At 45.2% G+C, this 21,572-nt stretch overlaps 2 protein-coding genes and 1 pseudogene across 2 annotated transcripts; 2 read left to right on the top strand and 1 right to left on the bottom strand.

Moving 5' to 3' along the window:
- The first annotated feature begins 3,895 nt into the window (after positions 1-3,895).
- LOC101558307 (olfactory receptor 18-like) lies at positions 3,896-4,732 on the top strand. The gene has a single exon (XM_055124650.1). The coding sequence runs from the start codon at positions 3,896-3,898 to the stop codon at positions 4,730-4,732; it is 837 nt and encodes a 278-aa protein (XP_054980625.1).
- Positions 4,733-5,304: 572 nt separating this feature from the next.
- Positions 5,305-13,995, top strand: LOC101542182 (olfactory receptor 18-like). The gene is made up of 3 exons (XM_055124649.1): positions 5,305-5,346; positions 12,479-12,567; positions 13,053-13,995. Exons 1-3 carry the CDS (start codon positions 5,305-5,307, stop codon positions 13,993-13,995), a joined length of 1,074 nt encoding a protein of 357 aa, XP_054980624.1.
- Positions 13,996-14,554: 559 nt separating this feature from the next.
- Positions 14,555-21,343, bottom strand: LOC101542445 (heterogeneous nuclear ribonucleoprotein D-like; annotated as a pseudogene).
- Between the last annotated feature and the right edge of the window lie 229 nt (positions 21,344-21,572).

The following is a 21,572-nucleotide window of genomic DNA, read 5'->3' as shown; positions in this document are numbered from 1 at the left end:
TTTTTTTAAATTTTTTATTGAGTCACCATGTGGAAAGTTACAAAGTTTTCAGGTTTAAATCTCAGTTATACAATGCTCGAATAACTATCCCTTCACCAGTGCTCATATTTCAGAACCAAGAATCCCAGTATAGCTCCACCCTGCCCCCTCACACCCCAAACACCCCCACGCCCCTAGCCCCCCCACCCTAAGCCCCCCCCGCCTGTGTAACTAATAAATTTCACTTTACTTTCATTTTGATTGCATACAATATTTCAACAAAACTCACTATTATTGTTTGGAGAGTCTCTCCCCTAAAGTCAGACCTGCTGAAAAGGAAGCATTAGATAATTTGTTTTCCATTGCTGAGGATGAAGAGGTATGAGGTCGAGTGACCACACTTAGCGGCCTCTCAGTTTTGGGTTTCTGTAATTTAGTATTTTAGTAACTAAGTCCAGAGAGACATCTGCCAGAAGTTGCATCGTTGCCAACTTGTACTTCTCAGTTACATTATATTCCACATATGAGTGCAATCTTTCTATGTCTGTCTGGGTTTCCTTCTCTTTATTCCCCATCCAATGTGGTATGCTACTCTTGGTAAACCAGTGGGTCAGAGTACGAGATGCCCCAGTAATTCTAAAATTTTAAATAGGGTTATATAGCTAGAGTTAGATTCTCAACTGGATGGTGTATCTGGGCCAGGAGGCATATCTGAAGCTTTTGCCTCTCTTTCATGATTTATTTATGCATCTCTGGATCATGGTCGTTAATGAGCTTATATGATCTCATAGGCAGTTTGTGGGCCTGACTGCCAGGCTCCCATAGGGATATGGGATGAGAGGGATGTCACCCATCTCTGACTTCATGAGAATCTGTAGATTTTGGTCACAAAACCTGCACACCTGAGTTTAATTATCATGCATGAGGCTCGTTCCAAGCATGTGGAGATCAGCTATGAACATGACGGCAATTGGGTTCTGGAGGGTTTTGGCTGCCAGGGCTCTGCTGGATCCCCAGATGAGACTCAGCCTGGTGTGGAGTCTGGAGGCATCTCTCTAGCCTCAATTCTTATGATGATATTTTTATTTGATCATACAGTTTGAAAATGATGGTAACACCAACCTGTGACTGGCCAAATGTTAACCTCCTTATCCACAAGTCTGTTAGGAGTTGTTTTAAATATTTAGCCGGTCGTTCACTAGGAATGTATACGTTTAAGAGTGTGATTTTTTCCTGTTGTACATATCCCTTGATTAATAGAAGATGACCTTCGCTGTCCCTTTTAATCTTTTTCAATCTGAAATCTATGTTGTCGGATACCAGGATGGCCACTCCAGCTTTGTTAAGGGAGTTGTTTGCTTGCAGGATTGTTTTCCATCCTTTGACTTGGAGTCTATGTTTTCTCTGTTTGTTCATGCTGGCTTGAATGTTGGGTTTAATTTCCGGATCCATTTTGCCACTCTGTGTCTCTTGATAGGTGCATTTAGCCGTTGACATTGAGAGAGATTATTGTGATAGGGTTTTGTGTCATCTTTCTGTGGGGTTTGTTGTTCTTATGGGGCTCCTCCTTGTGTTACAGTAGCCCCTTTAGACCTTCTTTCAAGTTTGGTTTTGAGTCTATGAAATTCCTGAGCTGTTGTTTATCCGAGAAATAGTGTATGGTTCTTTCGAGTTTGAGTGAGAGTTTAGCCGGGTAAAGTATTCTTGGTGAGGCATTCATTTCGTTGAGTTTTTTCACTATGTCCCACCATTGTCTTCGGGCTCGGAGGGTTTTCTCTGACAGGTCTGCTGTAAATCTGAGGGGTGCTCCTTTGTATGTGATTTCCTTCTTTGACCTTGCTGCTTGCAGAATTGTGTCTCTATCCATAGCATCCGTCATTCTGTCTATGATATGCCTTGGAGTCTTTTTATTTGGGTTTCTTTTTGCTGGTACTCTTCGGACTCCTTGTATCTGGATGCCTGCCTTCTCCAGCTCTGGGATTTTCTTAGCAATGATGTCTTTGACTGTGTTTTTTTTTCATTGGGGTTACTTCCCTGTGGTTCTGGTACTCCAATGATTCTTATTTGTTCCTCTTGAAGTCATCCCCCAGGACTCTGATTCGCTCTATAGCCATTTTGAGGTCTTTCGCCATCATTTTTTGTTGTCTATAAGCTTTCTGCAGCTCATCTTCAAGGTCGCTGATTCTGTCTTCAGCTGTAGTCATTCTAATGTTGAGGGCATCTACTGAGATTTTTAATTCATCTACCAATTCCTTTATTTGTGTGACTTCCGTTCGTAGGTTTGAAATTTCTGCTCTCATTTCTTCCTGCATTTTCTTGGTAGACCGTTCCAGTGCTTCATTCATCTCCTCCCTTAACTTATTGGATGTCTGTTCCATGGTTGCTTGGAGTACGTCGACTCTCCTCCAGATTTCCTCTCTGAATTGCTTATCTGAGAGGTCGTAGATGTGAGTAGCCCCTGTTGATACTTCTGGAATCTTTTCTTCTCCCTCTCTTCGTGGAGGGGATTTTCGCTGCTTCATATTGTTGCGGAAGTGTAGAGTTGGAACTCTGTAGTTATTTATTCCTGTTCCCTCTTGTTGTGGGAAGGAGGGGCTCTGGTTGTGCTAAACTTCCCTTATTCACTGACAGCTTTTATAGTGTTAAACTAAGCTAATGGATATTTTGCATAAGTGGTTGAGATGGCTAAAGTGATTTTCAAAGAAATAGACAATACCTATTGTGCCCACTTTGAGACCACGACCACTAAGATACAGGCCATGCCCCCAGTATTTTCCTGTTAGAGAGCCAGGCAGGAAGACCTGGGGACCCCAGGCAGTGGTGGGAATTCTAAAATTTTTAATGGGGTGATAGAGTTGGAGTTGAATTTTCAACTGGATGTTGACTTTGGGGTCTGGAGGCATCTCTGCAGTTTATTGCCCTTTTTGACATTTATTTGTGAGTCTCTGGATCATGGCCATGCATGAGCTCATATGGCGCCTGAGGCAGGTGGTGGGTGTGATTGCCAGAAACGCAGAAGGAAGCACAGGGAAATGGAGGGAGGTGACCCATCCCGACTCCCTGCGAGCCTGGAGATTTTGGTCACAAAACCTGCATACCTGTGGCTTTCAACAGATTCATTCATGGATGAGGTTTGTTCCAAGCCTGCGGAGATGGGCCATGAGCAGGCATTCGTTGGTTCTGGAGGTTTTAGGCTGCCTGGGCTCTGTTGGGGCAGGTGCTGGGCTCACTTGTCCCCCTCCGAGGTGCCCCAGATGAAGTCAGCCTGGAGTGGGGTGTAGAGTCTCTCTGTTTATTTTCATCACAGGTAAGGTATTTATAACAGTTGAACACTTACGGGATTGATGTTACCTCACTCACCACTGCCGTAGCACCCCAGGCCCTCCATCAATGCCCTTTTTCATGCCTCTGCCCACCTCATCTCTTCCCACAGTGCTTACTCCTAATTTTGTAGTCCGGATAAGTTTTATAAATAGCAGAGTTTTTTCTTGTAAATGAGATTCTGAATCTTTCATTCTTTTATTTCCTTTAAAGTCCTGGATACTGTTTTGTTATTGTTTGTTTTTTGGAATTCTTAAAATTTCCTCATTCCTCATCTTTCTGTCCTGAGCCTTTCCCAGAAAGGCAAAGGTAGCAGGAGGATGGAGATAATGTCCAGAGAAAATGATGCTAAGAAGAATGTTTGTCGAAAACGGAGACCTCATAGTGATAGTGTCTAAGACCCAAGATATGTCACTGTGATTTTGGGTTCCTTGGATCCAAACTATTGACAGTGACTGACCCACTCTCATTTCTTTGCCTCAAGGTGTCTCTGTGCTGTGAACCCTCACAATGTCACAGGGGCCATGGAGTTCTTCCTCCAGGGGCTCTCATATACCCCCGAGTCCAGGTCGTCCTCTTTGGCCTTTTTCTGTCCATGTGCCTGGTCACCGTCATAAGGAACCTGCTCATCGTGCTGGCCATCAGCTCCGACCCCCATCTGCACACCCCCATGTACTTCTTCCTGTCTGTTTTGTCCACAGCTGACATCGGCTTTACCTCCACCATGGTCCCAAAGGTGATTTGGGACATTCACACTCAGAGCAGAAATATGTCTCATGCCGGCTACCTGGTGCAACTGTCTTTTTTTTTTTTTATCCTTTTTGGGTGTTTAGACAGTGTCATTTTAGGGGTGATGGCCTATGATCACTTTGTGGCCATCTGCCATCCCCTGCACTACCCTGTCATCATGAACCCCCGTCTCTGTGGCCGACTGCTTCTGGGGTCCATCTGCATCAGCCTGCTGGACTCCCAGCTGCATTGCTTGGACATGTCACAGCTCATCTTTTGCAGCCAGGTGGAAATCCCTCACTTCTTTTGTGACCCCCCTCAACTGCTCAGGCCGGCCAGTGGGGAAATCTTCACCGATAGCCTGATCATGTATTTTACTGTGGCTCTTCTGGGAGGTGTTCCAGTTTCGGGGATTTTTTATTCTTACACGAAAATAGTCTCCTCTGTTTTGAGAATCTCATCCACAGGTGGGAAGTCCAAAGCCTTCTCCACCTGTGGCTCTCACTTGTCCGTGGTTTGCTTGTTTTATGGGACAGCCATGGGGGTGTACCTCAGCTCAGCCATCTCCCAGTCCCCCCAGAAGGAGGCAGTGGCCTCAGTGATGTACACCATGGTTGTCCCCATGCTCAACCATTTCATCTACAGCCTGAGAAACCAGGACATCAAGAGAGCCTACCAGAAGCTTGTCAGTAGGACAGTTTAGCCTCAATTGTTATATTTATATTAAGATATTTTAAATTTATTTTTTATAAACTTGTTCACAATAATTTATTCCATTCAATATTCCAATACTGATCCCAACCTCATTATACCTTCCCACCACATTATTTTGAATTTTCTTACCACTATCTAAGCCTGCCAACAAACGGGCCCTAAATAATTTATTGTGTATTGCTAGTTATGAATAATCCACTAAAAATGATCCAAAAACGTTTCCTTAGAGGAAAGTGTGTGAAGATTGTTGTATCTCACCAGAAGTCATTTAGCTCTTGCGTAAGAGATTACTCACATGGTGTTGTTACAGGTTGACCCTTGTGTACTAATATATACATGTTTTAATGGAGATGGGTTTCCTTCTACTTTATACCCCATCCAGTGTGGTGTGCTACTCTTGGTAAACCAGTGCGTTAGAGTACGAGATGTCCCAGAAATGAAAAATATTTAAATAGGGTAATACAGTTAGAGTTAAACTCTCAACTGGGTGGTGACTGTGGCTAGAAGGCATCTCTTCAGCTTGTGCCTCTCTTCCAAGATTTATTTGTGCATCTCTGGATCATGGCGTTCATGAGCATACATGGTGCCAAAGGCAGTTTGCGGGTGAGACTGCCAGGCTCCTTGAAGGACAGGGAAATGAGGGGAAGGTGCCCATGCCAAACTTCATGAGAATCTGAAGATTTTTGTCACAAGACCTGCACACCTGAGTTTCCTTCTCATGGATGAAGCTTGTCCCAAGCCTTTGGAGAGGAATATGTTGGCAATTGTGTTCTGGAGGGTTTTGGCTGCTGGAGCTCTATTGGATCCCCAGATGAGACTTAGCCTGGAGAGGGGTCTGGAGGCATCTCTCTAGCCTCAATTTTTATGATATTTTTATTTGATCATAGAGTTGGAAAATAATGTCAACTGCAATCTGTGACATGGCCAAATGTTAACCTCCTGATCCACCATACTTTGTAACTTTGCATTTTCTGAACTCTTCATCAACTATCTTAAAATTGCAAAATTGCTTATTTTAGCTCTTCTCGTACATGGAGTGAGGGATAGTCTCTAATAACAAGTGAGCAAATGCCCTTGATAGACCAATTCTTTCACCTGTTTGACTCTTTGGATTTTGCTCCTGTAACCTCTGTCTTATTTGGAAGTGTATAATTGCCTTTTAAACATCTAAAAGCATAAATGTGTGTGTAGTTATGAATTCTGTTCACAGTCTATTCAGGAATTTGGGCTTCAACTGATCAACTGATACAGGTTAGGTGAGAAGATGCAGAGTTTCATGCTTCAACCTTGGCTGCCAAGCATTGGAGTCTTCCTTTGTGGTATCATCCAGTAGATTTTTTGGGGCAGAGTTCTAACCTGCACAGTTCAGGTGTTACTCCTGGTTCTGCACTCAGAATTTATTCCTGGCAGTGCTTGGAAAATGAAATGGGATGCTGGGAATGGAACCCAGGTGGCTATATGCAAGGCAAATACCCTCCCCACTGTGCTATCACTCTGGCCCAGAGTGTCTATGTTTGCATTTGGTCCATATTGGTTAAATTCCCCGCTGGTTCTTCTCATTCCTGAAAGCCCTCGTGCTGAGTGAGTCACACTGAAAATCCAATACAGATGGGGCCTGAGGTGCCACAGGGCTGCAGGGTCTGCTCTGCATGAGGCCCCGGGTATGACTCCCATGCGGTGGGCAGCGATGTCTGAGCATCTGGCCCAGAGAAGCCCCAGAACCACCAGCTGCTTCCAATTCTATCAATTTATAAATTTTGTAAATCTGACTTGATTGACAAAACTGATTTGATTGACAAATCTGATACTTCTGATTGAAGAGAAGTAGGTGCTGCACACAGAAGGCAAGGAAAGAGCAAGCGTGATTTCCCTTTTTCAGTTTCCAGTCAGACACTGTGTTGTAGGAAGTTGTTAATAGAAAAGTTGTTTCAGGCACACAGTGTTCCAACCCCAACCTTGTCCCCAGTGTGACTTCCCTCCACCAGGGCTCCAGGTCCCTCCTACCCCCAGCCTGCCCCCTCTGCAAGCATGAAGCAAAAGGATTGCATCTCACAAGAGAAAGCATCATTCTAAACAATCATGCACACATCTTCAATAAAAGCAGACAATTCCAACATGCAGTTATGGAAAAAAGAAAATTCAAATCCAAGAAAGATGGGGGGTGGGAAATGAAAGAATATCACCAAAAATCGGCTGGAATGATTGTTCGGCGAGTACAGCATTGGCCTTGCACGTGATCAAACCAGGTTCGATTCCCAGCATCCTATATGGTTCCCCGAGCACCACCAGGAGAAATTCCTGAATGCAAAACCCAAATGTGGCCTCTGTGCATCCCGGGTGTGACCCAAATATCCAAAACAACTCCTCACAAAACCCACCAGAAATAATTTATGGCTTTTTTTGGGGTCACACCTGGCAAAGCTAATGAGTTACTCCTTGCTCTTCACTCAGGAAACACTCCTGGCGGTGCTCGGGAGACTATATGGGATGTTGGGAATCGAACCTAGGTCGGCCGCGTGCAAGGCAAATGCCCTACCCACTTGTGCTATTGAACCACCCCCAATAATTTAAAAAATAAACAAAACTCATCACCACCACCACCACCAAAAACAAAATATATCTTGGTTGATTAGTCATGAACACAATTCCTTGGGAGATGTCAGTGTCTTCTCAAAAATTCCATTTTAAAATAGACACTGAACTGAACTTTTAGATCTTTCAAATTGGACCTTGAGGAGTAGAGGTGGTTGCCAGGGGAGAGAAATCCCAGGCCCTCACATCAATTACCTGCTTTCCTCCTGTCCCATTAGCAGTCTCCAGGGACTGGGCTAACGAGAATCAGAATCTCCTTACCACAAGTCTGTGGCTTGATCCCTCAAGGCCGTGGTGACATCATAAGGAGTCAGCCCTGCAGCCTAGAGGGTATTTCTCAGTGGGGATCACCTCTACTCCCCACTTTCACCATCAACACCCTTGCAGGCTCATGCCCGCCCTCTCCTTCCTCCCCACCCCCATCTCAGCTCTCCTCTCTCACCCGGGCACAGAGCCCAGCTCGGAGCATGAGCCCGCAGAGACGCAGAGACCAGTGAGTGCTGGGGGTGCTGGGCGAGGGAGGCTGGGCCTGGCTCTTGTCTCCCACCTAGGCAAGTGGGGTCTGCAGACACACACGGAGCAGCCGTGCATCATTCCGGGTGATGCATAGGGCTCTCATGTTTGCTTTTCAGTGTTTGGGTTCATGGCTCTCAGGAAATATTCTACTTTTCCCACCAGCATCTCTAGTATTTGACCTTCACAATGCATTATTGATGAATCTCCCCACCTCCAAACTCTTCCTGAACACTCCGAAATTGTCACAGATCTGGCAATCAGGTTGGAGACACAGTCTGGAATTAGTTGGCATCTGGAGGTAGTTAGTGTCACCCTGACAGGGAAGTAGAACTGTCTCTCTCTCTGGGTAGCAGAGAATGTCCCAAAGCTGTTGGAGGGGCTGGGGCAAATAGACGGTGCATAGGGTGCTTACCTGGCACATGACCACTCGGGATTTGAGCTCTGGTATCCCAAAGGGTTCACTGAGCACTGCCAGGAGTGATTCCTGAGCTCAGAGTCTGGAGTCAGCCCTGAGCATCGCTGGGTGTGGCCCTGAAACAAAACCAAAAAACTTGTTTGAAATCCCACAAGTACGGAATTGGCTATTTTGGTTTATTTTATGCGGGTCTTGAAGGTGGGAGTTCTCAGGGAGTGTCCTGCAGAGGTACATTTGCTCTTGTCACAAGGGCCAGGGCCTGGTCTCAGAGATCACTCTTGGGGGTTTGGGGGAACACTGGGGAACACTGTTAGGGATTGAACGTGGGCCACTACAAGCGCCTTACCTGCTGCTTTCTTTCTCCTGGCCCGATTTTCTTTTATTTTCTCATAATATGATTCAGATAATATTATATCAGTTTCAAGTGATTAAAAAAAAGCACTGTCATCCCATTGTTCATCGATGTGCTCGATCGGGCACCAGCAACGTCTCCATTGTGAGACTTGTTGTTACTGTTTTGGTGTATCAAATATGCACGGGTCGCCTGCCATGCTCTGCTGTGTGCGGGATACTATTGGTAGCTCGCCGGGCTCTCTGAGAGGGAGAGAGGAATCAAAGTGGGTCAGCTGCGTGCAAGGCATACGCCCTACCCACTGTGCTGTCTTTTGCCCCAGGTGATAAAAAGAGGTTTGTAATTTCAATATTTTGCAAAGTGAACACCACATGGATTCTATTTGATCTGTGTGGCACCATCCAAAAAGCTCAATTTTTTTGGGAGGGGAGATGAGAACTTTTAAGATTTGTAATTTTAGCGATGTTGAAAAGATTGGATTGCAACAATCATATTAACTGTAGTCACCAGATGTTGCAATAAGGTTTGGTTAGACAGTCTGAGGAATTAAGATATGCATGCGGAAGAAATACTTTTTGGAGGATTACAAAACTGTCTCTGGTGTTGTGGTGTGCCCGAGAGCAGCCTGTTCAGCCCCCTTTTATTAACCCTCTTATGTTCTAAACAATGATATTCAGCCACATAGGCAGAATATGCAAATTAACTTAGTCAACAGAAACAGTATCAAAGTCAGTTATATAACTAGAAGCATAGTCAGTTAATGTAACAGTAACAGAAAAACTATTTTAACATCCAAGCCTAACTAGGCCTGAGATTGTGAGATGTTGTACACCAACAACGAGATATACATATATCCATATAATCTTTCTTCCTTTTTTCTCTTCTTTCTTCCTTTCAACCTCCTACTCTCCCTCTACTCTTCTTTCTCCCTCCCTCCCTCCTTCCCTCCCACCCTCTCTCCCACCCTTCTTCCCTCCCTGTCTCCTTTTCCTCCTTCCTCCATTTCACCCTCTCTCCAACTCTCCCTCCCTCCTTCCCTCCCTTCCCTCATTCCTCCCTCCCTCCCTCCCTCCCTCCCTCCCTCCCTCCCTCCCTCCCTCCCTCCCTTACTCCCTAATCTCCCTTCTCCCCTCCCTTCCTCCCTCCCTCCCTCCCCTTCCTCCCTCCCTCCCTTCCTCCCTCCCTCCCTCCCTCCCTCCCTCCCTCCCTTCCTTCCTTCCTTCCTTCCTTCCTTCCTTCCTTCCTTCCTTCCTTCCTTCCTTCCTTCCTTCCTTCCTTCCTTCCTTCCTTCCTTCCTTCCTTCCTTCCCTGTTTTGGGTCACATCCAGTAATGCTCAGGGCTTACTCTTGACTCTACACTCAGGAATCTCTCCTGGAGGGTCTCAAACCCAGGTGTGTCTCAAGGAAGGCAACTCCTTCCCCACTGTACTAATGCTCCGGTCGCCCAAACTTATTTATTTTCTAAATTGAAGGTGCTAACTTTATTTTTGCCCAGGGACTGTGCAGACAGAGATTGTGGATGACAAGCTTAATATTTTCGCGGAATGGGGATTGGGGATGTTTTCAGGGGTACAGTAGTTGCTTGGCATATGTGAAATCCAGTTCATGAATATAAGACACACAGACATCAGTAGCAAACAATAACCAATGCTAGCAATAGGAAAAATGAAGGTAGATACCATTACAGTATTTTCACAAATAATCCACTGCAAGGGAATTAAATGTTCCATGTATGGGTAAAATTAAGTGATATTCATGTTCTTTATTTTAATTCTATACTTTAATTAATTTATTTTTTTATTTTTTAAATTTTATTGTTATAAAGTTGTTTACAATAATTATTAGAGTGCCCCTGGCGCCATTTTATCCCAACATCGGCCAACATGCAGAGACTATAAAACCAAGTTCTTAGACATCTAATAGCCTAGTTCTCACTCTTGGAGATCCTGACAAGCTGCCGAGATTCTTTTGCCCGCTCGGGAAAGCCTGGAAAACTCCCCGCGGCATATTCATATCCCAAAATACAGTTACAGATATATACATACCTCTCGGAGAGCCCAGCAAACTACCAAGAGTATTCCCCCCGCACGGCAGAGCCTGGCAAGCTACCCGTATCGTATTCGATATGACAAAAACAGTAGCGAAAGGTATCATTCTCCTGACCCTGAGAGAGCCTCCAATCGTTGGGAAAGATGATTAAGGAGAGGTTGCTAAAATATCAGGGCTGACATTCTGGAAAACAATATGGACAATTCTCAAAAAAAATTAGAAACTGAACTCCCATTTGGTATTGGGACAATACCACTCCTGAGAATATATCCCGGAGAGGCAAAAAGGTATTGTAGAAATGACATCTGCACGTGTATGTTCATTGCAGCACTGTTTACAATAGCCATATCTGGAAAAAATTGGAGAGCTCTAAAACAGATGAATGGTTAAAGAAACTTTGGTACATCTACACAATGGAATACTATGCAGCCATTAGAAAAGAGGAAGTCAAGACCTTTGCATATAAGTGGATCAACATGGAAAGTATCATGTTGAGTGAAATGAGTCAGAAATAAATAGACAGACATAGAAAGATCGCACTCATCTGTGGAATATAAAGTAGCAGAATGGGAGACTAACACCCAAGAATAGTAGAGATAAGAACCAGGAGGTCTGCCCCACAGCCCGGAAACTGGCCCCACATGCTGGGGGAAAAGGCAACCAAGATAGAGAAGGGAACACCTAGTAGAGAATGTTGGGAGGACCCACTCAGGTTGAAAGCTGCGTGCCGAAAGTAGACTATAGACAGAACATGATGGCCACTCAATACCTCTATTGCAAACTACAACATCCAACAGGAGAGAGAACAAAAGGGAATGCCCTGCTGAGGAGGCAGGGTAGGGTGGTGGGGGTTGGGGTTGGGGTGGTGGGAGGGATGCTGGGATCATTGGTGGAGGAGAACTGGTGGAAGAATGTAAACAAAATGCAGACAAAAAGTTCATAAGTTTGTAACTATGCCTCACGGTGATTCACTAATAAAAATTAGAAAAATAATCTCAGGGCTGAGTGCAATAGAGACATTACTGGTGCCTGCTCAAGAAAATCAGCGAACAATGGATGACAGTTATACAGTGATACAGTGAAGTGGTTCACAATAATTTATTTCATTCAATATTCCAATACCAATCCCTTCCCACCACCATTATTTTGAATTTTCCCCTACCACCAAAGCTGCCCCACATCCTAAATAATTTATTTTGTACTGCTTGTTATAAATTATCCATGAAAAATGATCCAAGAAGGTTTCCTAGAGGAAAATGTGTGAAAATTGTTCTCTCTCACCTTGGAGGCATTAAGCCCTTGTATGAAAGATTACTAATATGTTGTTCTGGGTCCTTCTATTTTCTGCCCCATCAAATGTGGTGAACTACCCTTGGTACACCAGTGTAAGAGAGTATGAGATTCTAAAATCCAGTAATTCTAAAATTTTTAATAGAGTGATAGAGTTGGAGTTGAATTTTAACTGGATGGTGATTTTGGGTCAAGAGGCATCTCTGAAACTTGTGCATCTCTTCTGACATTTATTTGTGAGTCTCTGGATTATGTCCATGAATGAGCTTATATGGCACCTGAGGCAGTTGGTGAGTGTGACTGCCAGGAATGCAGAAGGAAGCATAGGGAAATGGAGAGAGGTGGCCCATTCCTGAATTCCTGCGAGCCTGGAGATTTCAGTCACAAAACCCGCATACCTGAGGCTTTACAGATTCATTCATGTACAAGGCTCACCCTGAACCTGTGGAGATGGGCTGTGAGCATGGCGGAGATGGGTTCTGGAGGTTTTAGGCCGCCTGGGCTCTGCTCTTTTGGGGCAGGTGCTGGGCTCACTTGCCCCACTCCAAGGTGCCCCAGATGAAATCAGGTTTGGTGCGGAGTTTGGAACATCTCTTTATTTTCATTACAGGTAAGGTATTTGTAACAATTGAACACTTACGAAATCAATAATTTACCTCACTCACCACTGCCCTAGCACCCCAGACCCTCCAGCAATGCCCTTTTTCATGCCTCTGCCCACCTCATCTCATCCCGCACTGTTCACCTTAATTCGGTAGTCCCAGTAACAGTTATCTAAATAGCTGAGTTTTTTCTTCTAAATAAGATTCTGAAACCTTCGTTCTTTCATTTCCTTTAAAGTCCTGAACACTGTTTTGCTATCATTTGACTTTTGGAATCTTGAAATTTCCTAATTCCTCATCTTTCTTTCACTGAGCCTTTCCCAGCAAGGCCAAGACAGCAGGAGGATGGAGTAAAAGTCCAGAGAAAATGATGCTAAGAAGAATGTTTGTCACAAACCGAGACCTGGTAGTGAAAATGTTTAAGACCCAAGTGAAGTTCCTTGGATCCAAACTATTGACAGTGATGGATCCACTCTCATTTCTTTGCCCCAAGGTGTCTCTGCGCTGTGGACCCCCACAATGTCACAGGGGCCATGGAGTTCCTCCTCCTGGGGCTCTCAGATGACCCCCGAGTCCAGCCCATCCTTTTCGGCATCTTCCTGTTTATGTACCTGGTCACCGTCAGTGGGAACCTGCTCATTCTGCTGGCCATCAGCTCCGACTCTCGCCTGCACAGCCCCATGTATTTCTTTCTGTCTGTTTTGTCCACAGCTGACATCGGCTTTAGTTCCACCACAGTCCCAAAGGTGATTTGGGACATTCACACACAGAGCAGAAATATCTCTCATGCCGGCTGCCTGTTACAACTGTCCCATTATGTCCTTTTTGGGTGTTTGGACAGTGTCATTCTAGGGGTGATGGCCTATGATCGCTTTGTGGCCATCTGCCATCCCCTGCACTACCCCGTCATCATGAATCCCCGTCTCTGTGGCCGGCTGCTTCTGGGGTCCATCTGCATCAGCCTGCTGGACTCCCAGATGTATTCCTTGATGATGTCACAGCTCATCTTTTGTAGCCAGGTGGAAATCCCTCACTTCTTCTGTGACCCCCCTCAACTGCTCAGACTGGCCTGTGGGGACATCTTCACTGATAACCTCATCATATATTTTACTTTTGCTATAGTGGGTGGTATTCCAGTCTCGGGGATTTTATATTCTTACACAAAAATTATCTCCTCTGTTTTGAGAATCTCATCCAAAGGTGGGCGGTCCAAAGCCTTCTCCACCTGTGGCTCTCACTTGTCCGTGGTTTGCTTGTTTTATGGGACAGCCATGGGGGTGTTCCTCAGCTCAGCTGTCTCCCAATCCCCCCGAAAGGGGGCAGTTGCCTCAGTGATGTACACTATGGTTGTTCCCATGCTCAACCCCTTCATCTATAGTCTGAGAAACCAGGACATCAAGAGGGTCTTCCAGAAATTTCTCAGTAGGACAGCTTAGCCTCAATTGTTATGTTTATAATTAAAATATTTTTATTTTAAATTTTTATAAAGTTGTTCACAATAGTTTATTACATTCAATATTCTAACACCTTCCAACCACATATTTTTAATTATCCCACCATCATCCAAACCTGGCCCAAAATATGTCTAAATAATTTATTGTGTATTGCTAGTTATGAATAATCCACTAAAAATGATCCATAAACATTTCCTTAGAAGAAAGCGTGTTAAGATTGTTGTAACTCATCCTGATGCCATTTAACCCTTGTGTAAGAGATTACTCACATGTTGTTGTTACAGATTGACCCTTGTGTACTAATATATACATGTTTTGATCGAGATGGGTTGCCTTCTACTTCATACCCCATCCTATGTGGTGTGCTACTCTGGGTAAACCAGTAGGTTGGAGTACGAGATGCCCCAGAAATTCTGAAATTTTAAATAGGGTGATACAGCTGGAGTTAAACTCTCAACTGGATGGTGATTTAGGGTCAGGAGTCATCTCTGCAGCTTTGGCTCTCTTCCAAGATTTATTCGTGAGTTCTGGATCATGGCCGTTAATGAGCATATAGTGCCAGAAGCAATTTGTGAGCGTGACTGCCAGTCTCCCGGGAGGACAGGGGGATGAGGGCGAGGTCGCTCATGCCCAACTTCATGAGAATCTGGAGATTTTTGTCACAAGGCCTGCACACCTGAGTCTCATTCTCATGGATGAGGCTCATCCCAAGCTTTTGGCGAGGAATATGGCAGCAATTGGGTTCTGGAGGGTTTTGGCTGCTGGGGCTCTGTTGGATCCCCAGGTGAGACTCAGCCTGGCAGGAGGGGTCTGGAGACATCTCTCTGGCCTCAATTCTTTTTTTTCACATAAAGAAACATTTATTTGTGGTTTAACATGAAATCATACAAATAAAATTTGTATAAACACAAATCCACACTGAGTCATAACACAGATAGCAAAGGACAAAGTAAAAACAAAGAGAACTAACTGGTGGCTATATACAGTCGGACACAGTTGTGTCTTGTACACTACAAAGTCTTTTGAAAATAATCATTTTAGATCGACAGATGCCCAATCTTCGATGTTGTCCTGCAAGATGGGTAACTTTAAGCATCTCCCCCCAGGACAGCGTTTTCTGGTGTATGCCTTGAGCTCTGCCTGCAAATTATGACCCCCAGAGATAGACTCGGTCAGGGTGACACACGGCCTGCAATGAAGTTCCCACTGTCTTACTCCATGTCTTCTTTTAGTATGGCTGGTAATTATTTTGGTGATTGCCACCCCCTCGCGATGCCTTGCCATAGTGCTCTGTTGGCCACTGTTGTCTGCATATCCCTGTCCATAGCCATAGTTCCCAGAGTTATACCCAGTATAATTATAGCCGCCATAGCACTATAGTTTTGATTACCACCATAGGCACCTTTGTAATTTCCATATCCTTGATCATAATAGTTTTAAATCCTTGGTTCCAGTTTTGGCCCTGACCTTGGCCTCGACCCCTAGTACCACCTTGTCCTCCAGCCGCAGCACCCCTTCCTCCTTTCTGTTGCTGCTGTTGCTGCCTATATAGCTCTTTGGGTTGTGCAACTTTAATTTAACACTTCACAGATCCAATTTTATGGTTTCTGCTTTCTAACAATTTCTTTAAATTTTTTTTAAATTTTATGTTTTTAAATTGAGACACCGTGAGAACAGTTACAGGGCTTTTAGGATCAAGTCTCAGTCATACAATGATCAAACACCCATCCCTTCACCAGTGCACATGATCCACCACCAAGAACCCCAGACACCCACCCTCCCTCTCCCCCTCTGCCTGTGTGGCAGATGATTTTCAATTAATTCTCTCATTTCTATGATAACATTCAATTTTTGACTGAAAATTCACTATCATTGTTTGGAGTTTTCCCCCCAACAGTCAGACCTGTCAGAATGGCATCATTAGATCATATGTTCTAACAATTTCTTAATTGGGTCTTCATCTGTGTATGTGATAAAACAAAATCCTCTTCTCTCATTTGTTTTTGTATCCATGGAAGCTCAATATTTTTGATCTCTCCAAATGCTCAAAAATATTCTTTAATTTGCTCTTCCGAAGTATCTGGGCTCAATCCACCCACAAAAACCTTTTTAGAGGGCTCCTTCTTCTTTAAAGTTTTGAACCTTTTGGGGTCTATCATTTTGCCATCCAGTTTGTGTTGTTTGAGTTCCAAAACCTTATCAACACTAGCAGCATCTTTGGAAAGCAAAAATCCAAATCCTCTTGATCTTCCAGTGACTGGATCTGTTTTAATGATACAGTCTACAACTTCCCCAAATCGAGACAAATACTATCAGATCTTTCTTGCTTGTATCCCAGCTCAACCCTCCAATAAACATTTTGCCATGACCAGCTCTGTCCGCACCCTCCGGTGCATTGCACAGTGTCCAGGTTCTGCAAAAAGTCCGTTCACAATGTCATTGGCGGCCCCATTGGGCCCATCGTGCAAGCTGCATACAACTACTCCCGGGGAGAGGGAGGGGGTGGCCACGTTTACGTCCGACCCGCTTTTATTTTTTTTTTAATTTAAATTTTATTGAATCACCATGTGGAGGGTTACATAGTTCTCAGGATTATGTCAGTTATACAATACTCAAACACCCTTCCCTTCACCCGTGCCCATATTCCATCACCAACCACCCCATTATACCTCCCGCCCCCTCCCGCCCCACCAGTCCCCGCCCTTGTAAGTGATAAGTTTCACTTCGTTTACGCTTTATCTTGGTTACAGTCCATGTTTCAACACATAACTCACTATTGTTGCTAGGGTTTCCCCCCAAAAAAGAAGACAGTCCCACTGTCAAGGAAGCATTTGATGGCTCTCCATTGCTGAGAATGTAGAGATATTAAGTCCCCCTGTTTGTTACATAACTTTTCTATTTTTTTCCCCCCCCTCGTCCCGTGCCACCGAGATCATGCCTGTTTAGTAATCACCACGCTGCCTGACAAAGGGAAAACAAACCAAAAAAGATGGTTATTTCCCGTCATCACCCGGCATGGGGCTCTGGCTTAGTTGATAGTCCGGTAGAATGTCTGCAAGCAGTTTCTGGAACCAAAAGTAATACGCTGGTATTGGCCCCGGCTCGAGATTCCACCAGCGTCCCGCTGTTCGAAGTACATAATAATTTATTCCCTTGTATCCCATTCCCACGCCACCAGGTCTGTGTCAGCTTAATGGACATCATACTATGGTTAACGCCACGCCGCGTTTCTTCCCGAGAAAGAAGGATATTTCTTCTCAGCCGGCGTGGGGATATGGCTTAGTTCAGTCTATAGAGATGGCTACCACTTTGGTAGCCTTCAATATTTCAGCACAAGATTTACTATTCTTGTTAGGATTTCCCACCAAAGTCCGACCCGATAAAAAGGAACCATTTCATATTAGTGATGATTAAATGACAATAGGTTGCGCGGCCATGGCAGCGGCCTCGCGGCTTTGAATTTCTGTATAAAGTCCAGGGAAAGTACAGCCAGAAATTACCCGTTGCTACAAATTTTAACCCTATTATGGTCCCCACAAAGTCCAACCCATTACAAAGGAACCATTTCATATTGCTGATGATTAGATGACATTAGGCTGCCACGGCCACACGGTTTTGGGTCCAGGAAAATTCTGCCTAAAATTCTATCGCTACAATCTTTTACCCTTCAACAAAAAACTCAGTACTATTGTTTGGAGTTTTCCCCCACGGTAAGCCCTGCCAAAAAGGAACATTTACACGTTGCTGACAATCAAGAGATATTAGGTTTTGGATTTCCATATGAAGTCCAGGGAAAATTCTTTTGGTAATTGCATCACTCGCTGGCAGCGCCTGAGCCAGCAGCTCCGAGCACCCAGTTTGGAGGCATTTTGGGGGTGCCGCTCATGTCCAAAGTGGTTCAGTTGCCTCCAGGGTCGATCTCGCACGGGACCGGAAAGGAGCGTCCCCACATGGCTCTGTGCTTAAATGTCGGCCGGCACAGGGCGGATCCGGAAGTCCCACCCCATCGGCTTTCCCGGGCTTCCTGCATAGTCTAAAAACCGGCTATTGCCTCGCTGCGTTCAAAAAGAAAGAGTTGAGAGAGAAAAGACCATACCCCACCAGCAGCGCCTGGGCCAGAAGCTCCGAGCACCCACTTTGGAGGCATTTTGGGGGCGCCGCTCGTGTCCAAAGTGGTTCAGTTGCCTCCGGGGTCAATCTCGCGCGGGGCCGGAAAGGCCCGCTTTTATTTTTTAAAAAAATTCTCAGCTGTCCCTTTGTGAGTCCCCTGGAGCCCACGCGTGGCGCCGCCAGCCGCCCAGGACATCTCTCTAGCCTCAATTCTTATGATATTTTCATTGATCATAGAGTTGAAAAATGATGGCAACACCAACCTGTGTCATAGCCAAATGTTAACTTCCTTATCCACCAAATTTTGTAACTCTGCATTTTATGAACTCTTCATCTAACTATCTGAAAATTGCAGAATTACTTATTTTAGCTCTTCTTCTACATGGAACAAGGGATATTCTCTAATGACAAGTGACCAAGCCCCATTGATAACCCCATTCTGTCACCTGTTGGACTCTTTGGATTTTTCTCCTGTAACCTCTGTCTTATTTAGAAATAAATAATTGCCTTTTAAACATCTGAAAGCATAAATGTGTGTAGTTATAAACTCTGTTCACAGTCTATTCAGGAGTTTGGGCTTCAACTGATCAACTGATACAGGTTAGGTGAGAAGATGCAGTTTCATGCTTCAACCGTGGCTTCCAAGCCTTGGGGGGGTTTTCTTTTGGGGTATCATCCAGTACTTTATTTGAGGGAGTGTTCTACCCTGCAGAGCTCAGGGGATACTCCTGGTTCTGCACTCAGAAATCATTCCTGGCAGTGCTCGGGGAACAAAATGGGATGCCAGGAATGGAACTGAGGTGGCTACATGCAAGGCAAATGCCCTCCCCACTGTGCTCTCCCTCTGGCCCAGAATGTCTATGTTTGCATTTGGTCCATATTGGTTAAATTCCCCGCTTGTTCTTCTCATTCCTGAAAGCCTTTGTGCTGAGTGAGTCACACTGAAAACCCAATTCAGGATGGGGCCTGAGGTGCCACAGGGCTGCAGGGTCTGCTCTGCATGAGGCTCCCGGGTGTGACTCCGTGCGATGTTCAGTGATGGCCGAGTCAGGAGAAGCCCCAAACTACTAGTTGCTTCCAATTCTATCAATTTATAAACTTTGTAAATCTGACATGATTGACAAAACTGATTTGATTAATAAATCTGATGCTTCTGATTTAAGAGATGTAGGTGCTGCACACAGAAGGCAAGGAAAGAGCAAGCGTGATTCCAGTCAGACACAGTTTCCAGTCAGACACTGTGATGTAGGAAGTTGTTCATAGTAGAGTTGTTTCAGGCACACAGTGTTCCAACCCCAAGCCTGTCCCCAGTGTGACTTCCCTCCACCAAGGGCTCCAAGTTCCTCCCACCTGCAGCCTATCCCCTTGGCAGGCATGAAGTGAATGGATTGCATCTCACGAGAGTAAGCATCATTCCAAACAATCAAGCACACATCCATCAAAAAAGCAGACAATTCCAACAGGCTGTTATAGAAAAAAAGAAAAGTCAAACCCCCAAAAAACGAAGGGGGGGGAAATGAAAGAATAATAACACCAAAAATTGGGCTGGAGCGATAGTTCGGTGAGTAGGGCATTTGCCTTGCTTGTGACTGAACCCGGTTCGATTCCCAGCATCCAATATGGTTGGATCACCGGCAGGAGAAATTCCTGAATGCAAAAGCCAGGAGTAACTAACTTCTGTGCATCGCCAGGTGTGACCCAAAAAGCCAAAAACAATTTATGCCTTTTTTTTTTTGGATTACACCCAGTGATCTCCTGGCTCTGCACTCAGGAATCACTCCTAGTGGTGCTCGGGGACCACCTGGGATGCTGGGAACCGAACCCAGGCTGGCCGCGTTCAAGGCAAATGCCCTACCCGCTTGTGCTATTGAACCAGCCTCAATAATTTAAAAAATAAACAAAACTCATCACCACCACTACCACCAAAAACAAAATATATTTTGTATGATTAGTCATGAACACAATGCCTTGGGAGATGTCATCGTCCACTCAAAATTTCCACTTAATAATAGACACTGAAATGAACATTGAGATCTTCCAAATTGGACCTTGAGGAGCAGAGGTGGTTGCTAGGAAAGAGAAACCCCAGCCCCTCACATCAATTCCCCGATTTCCTCCTGTCTCCCATTAGCAGTCCCCAGGGACTGGGCTAATGAGAATCGAGAATCTTCTTACCACAAATTCTGTGGCTTGATCCCTCAAGGCAGTGGCGACAACATAAGGAGTCAGCCCTGCAGCCTGGAGGGTATTTCTCAGCGGGGATCACCTCTGCTCCCCACTTTCACCATCAACACCTGTGCAGGCTCATGCCCACCCTTTCCTCTCTTTCCATCCGAGCACGGTCTCAGCTCTCCTCCTTCACCTGGGCACCGAGCCCAGCTCAGAGCATGAGCCCACAGAGACGCAGAGACCAGTGAGTGCCGGGGGTGCTGGGTGCGGGAGGCTCGGCATGACTCTTGTCTCCCCACCCAGGCAAGTGGGGTCTGCAGACACACACCAAACAGCCGTGCATCATTCTGGGTGATGCACAGGGTGCTCCTGTTTGCTTTTCAGCGTTGGGGTTCACGGCTCTCAGGAAATATTCTACTTTACCCACCAGCATTTCTAGCATTTGACCTTCCCAATGCATTATTGATGAATCTCCCCACCCCCAAGCTCTTCCTGAAGACCCCAAAATGATCACAGATCAGCCGGAGTAGGATGGAATCACAGTCTGGAATTAGTTGGCACCTGGAGGTGGTTAGTGTCACCCTGACAGGGAAATAGAACTGCCTGTGTCTGGGCAGCAGAGAATGTCCAACACTGTTGGAGGGGCTGGAGCAAATAGACGGTGCATAGGGTGCTTACCTGGCACATGGCCACTCGGGATTTGAGCTCTGGTAACCCAAACGGTTCACTGAGCACTGCCAGGAATGATTCCCGAGCACAGAATCGGGATCAGCCCTGAGCATCACTGGGTGTGGCCCTGAAACAAAAACCAAAAAACTTGTTTGAAACACCACAGAAGTGTGGAACGGACTGTTTTGGTTTATTTTGTGCTGAACTTGAAGGTGAGAGTTCCCAGGGAGTGTCCTGCAGAGGTACATTTGCTCCTGTCACAAGGACTAGGGCTTACTTCTGGCTTGGTCTCAGGGATCACTCTTGAGGGTTTGGGAACATTGGGGTTGTTTGGGATTGAACGTAGGTCACTGCCAGTGCCTTACCTGCTGCTCTTTCTCATGCCCAGTTTTTCTTTTATCTTTTCATAATATGATTGAGATAACATTATATTAGTTTCAGGTGATAAAATAAAAACACTGTCATCCCATGTTCATTGATTTGTTGGAGTGGGCACCAGTTATGTCTCCATTGTGAGACTTGTTGTTACTGTTTTTGGCATATCGAATACGCCACGAGTTGCTTGCCAGGCTCTGCTGTGTGGGCGGCATACACTTGGTAGCTCTCCCAGC

This window comes from Sorex araneus, chromosome 2 (assembly GCF_027595985.1).
Source record: "Sorex araneus isolate mSorAra2 chromosome 2, mSorAra2.pri, whole genome shotgun sequence".
Lineage (NCBI taxonomy): Eukaryota > Metazoa > Chordata > Mammalia > Eulipotyphla > Soricidae > Sorex > Sorex araneus.
This window is presented reverse-complemented; position numbering and strand designations above follow the sequence as displayed.

What these genes read in the sequence shown, in the direction of transcription:
- LOC101558307 (XM_055124650.1), top strand. Translation starts at nt 3,896, where the DNA reads ATGTGCCTGGTCACCGTCATAAGGAACCTGCTCATCGTGCTGGCCATC.
- LOC101542182 (XM_055124649.1), top strand. Translation starts at nt 5,305, where the DNA reads ATGGCGTTCATGAGCATACATGGTGCCAAAGGCAGTTTGCGG. An exon ending in GTGCCAAAGGCAGTTTGCGG is followed by an intron (nt 5,347 to 12,478) that starts GTGAGACTGCCA and finishes CTTTTGGGGCAG; the next exon opens with GTGCTGGGCTCACTTGCCCC. An exon ending in TCTCTTTATTTTCATTACAG is followed by an intron (nt 12,568 to 13,052) that starts GTAAGGTATTTG and finishes CTTTGCCCCAAG; the next exon opens with GTGTCTCTGCGCTGTGGACC.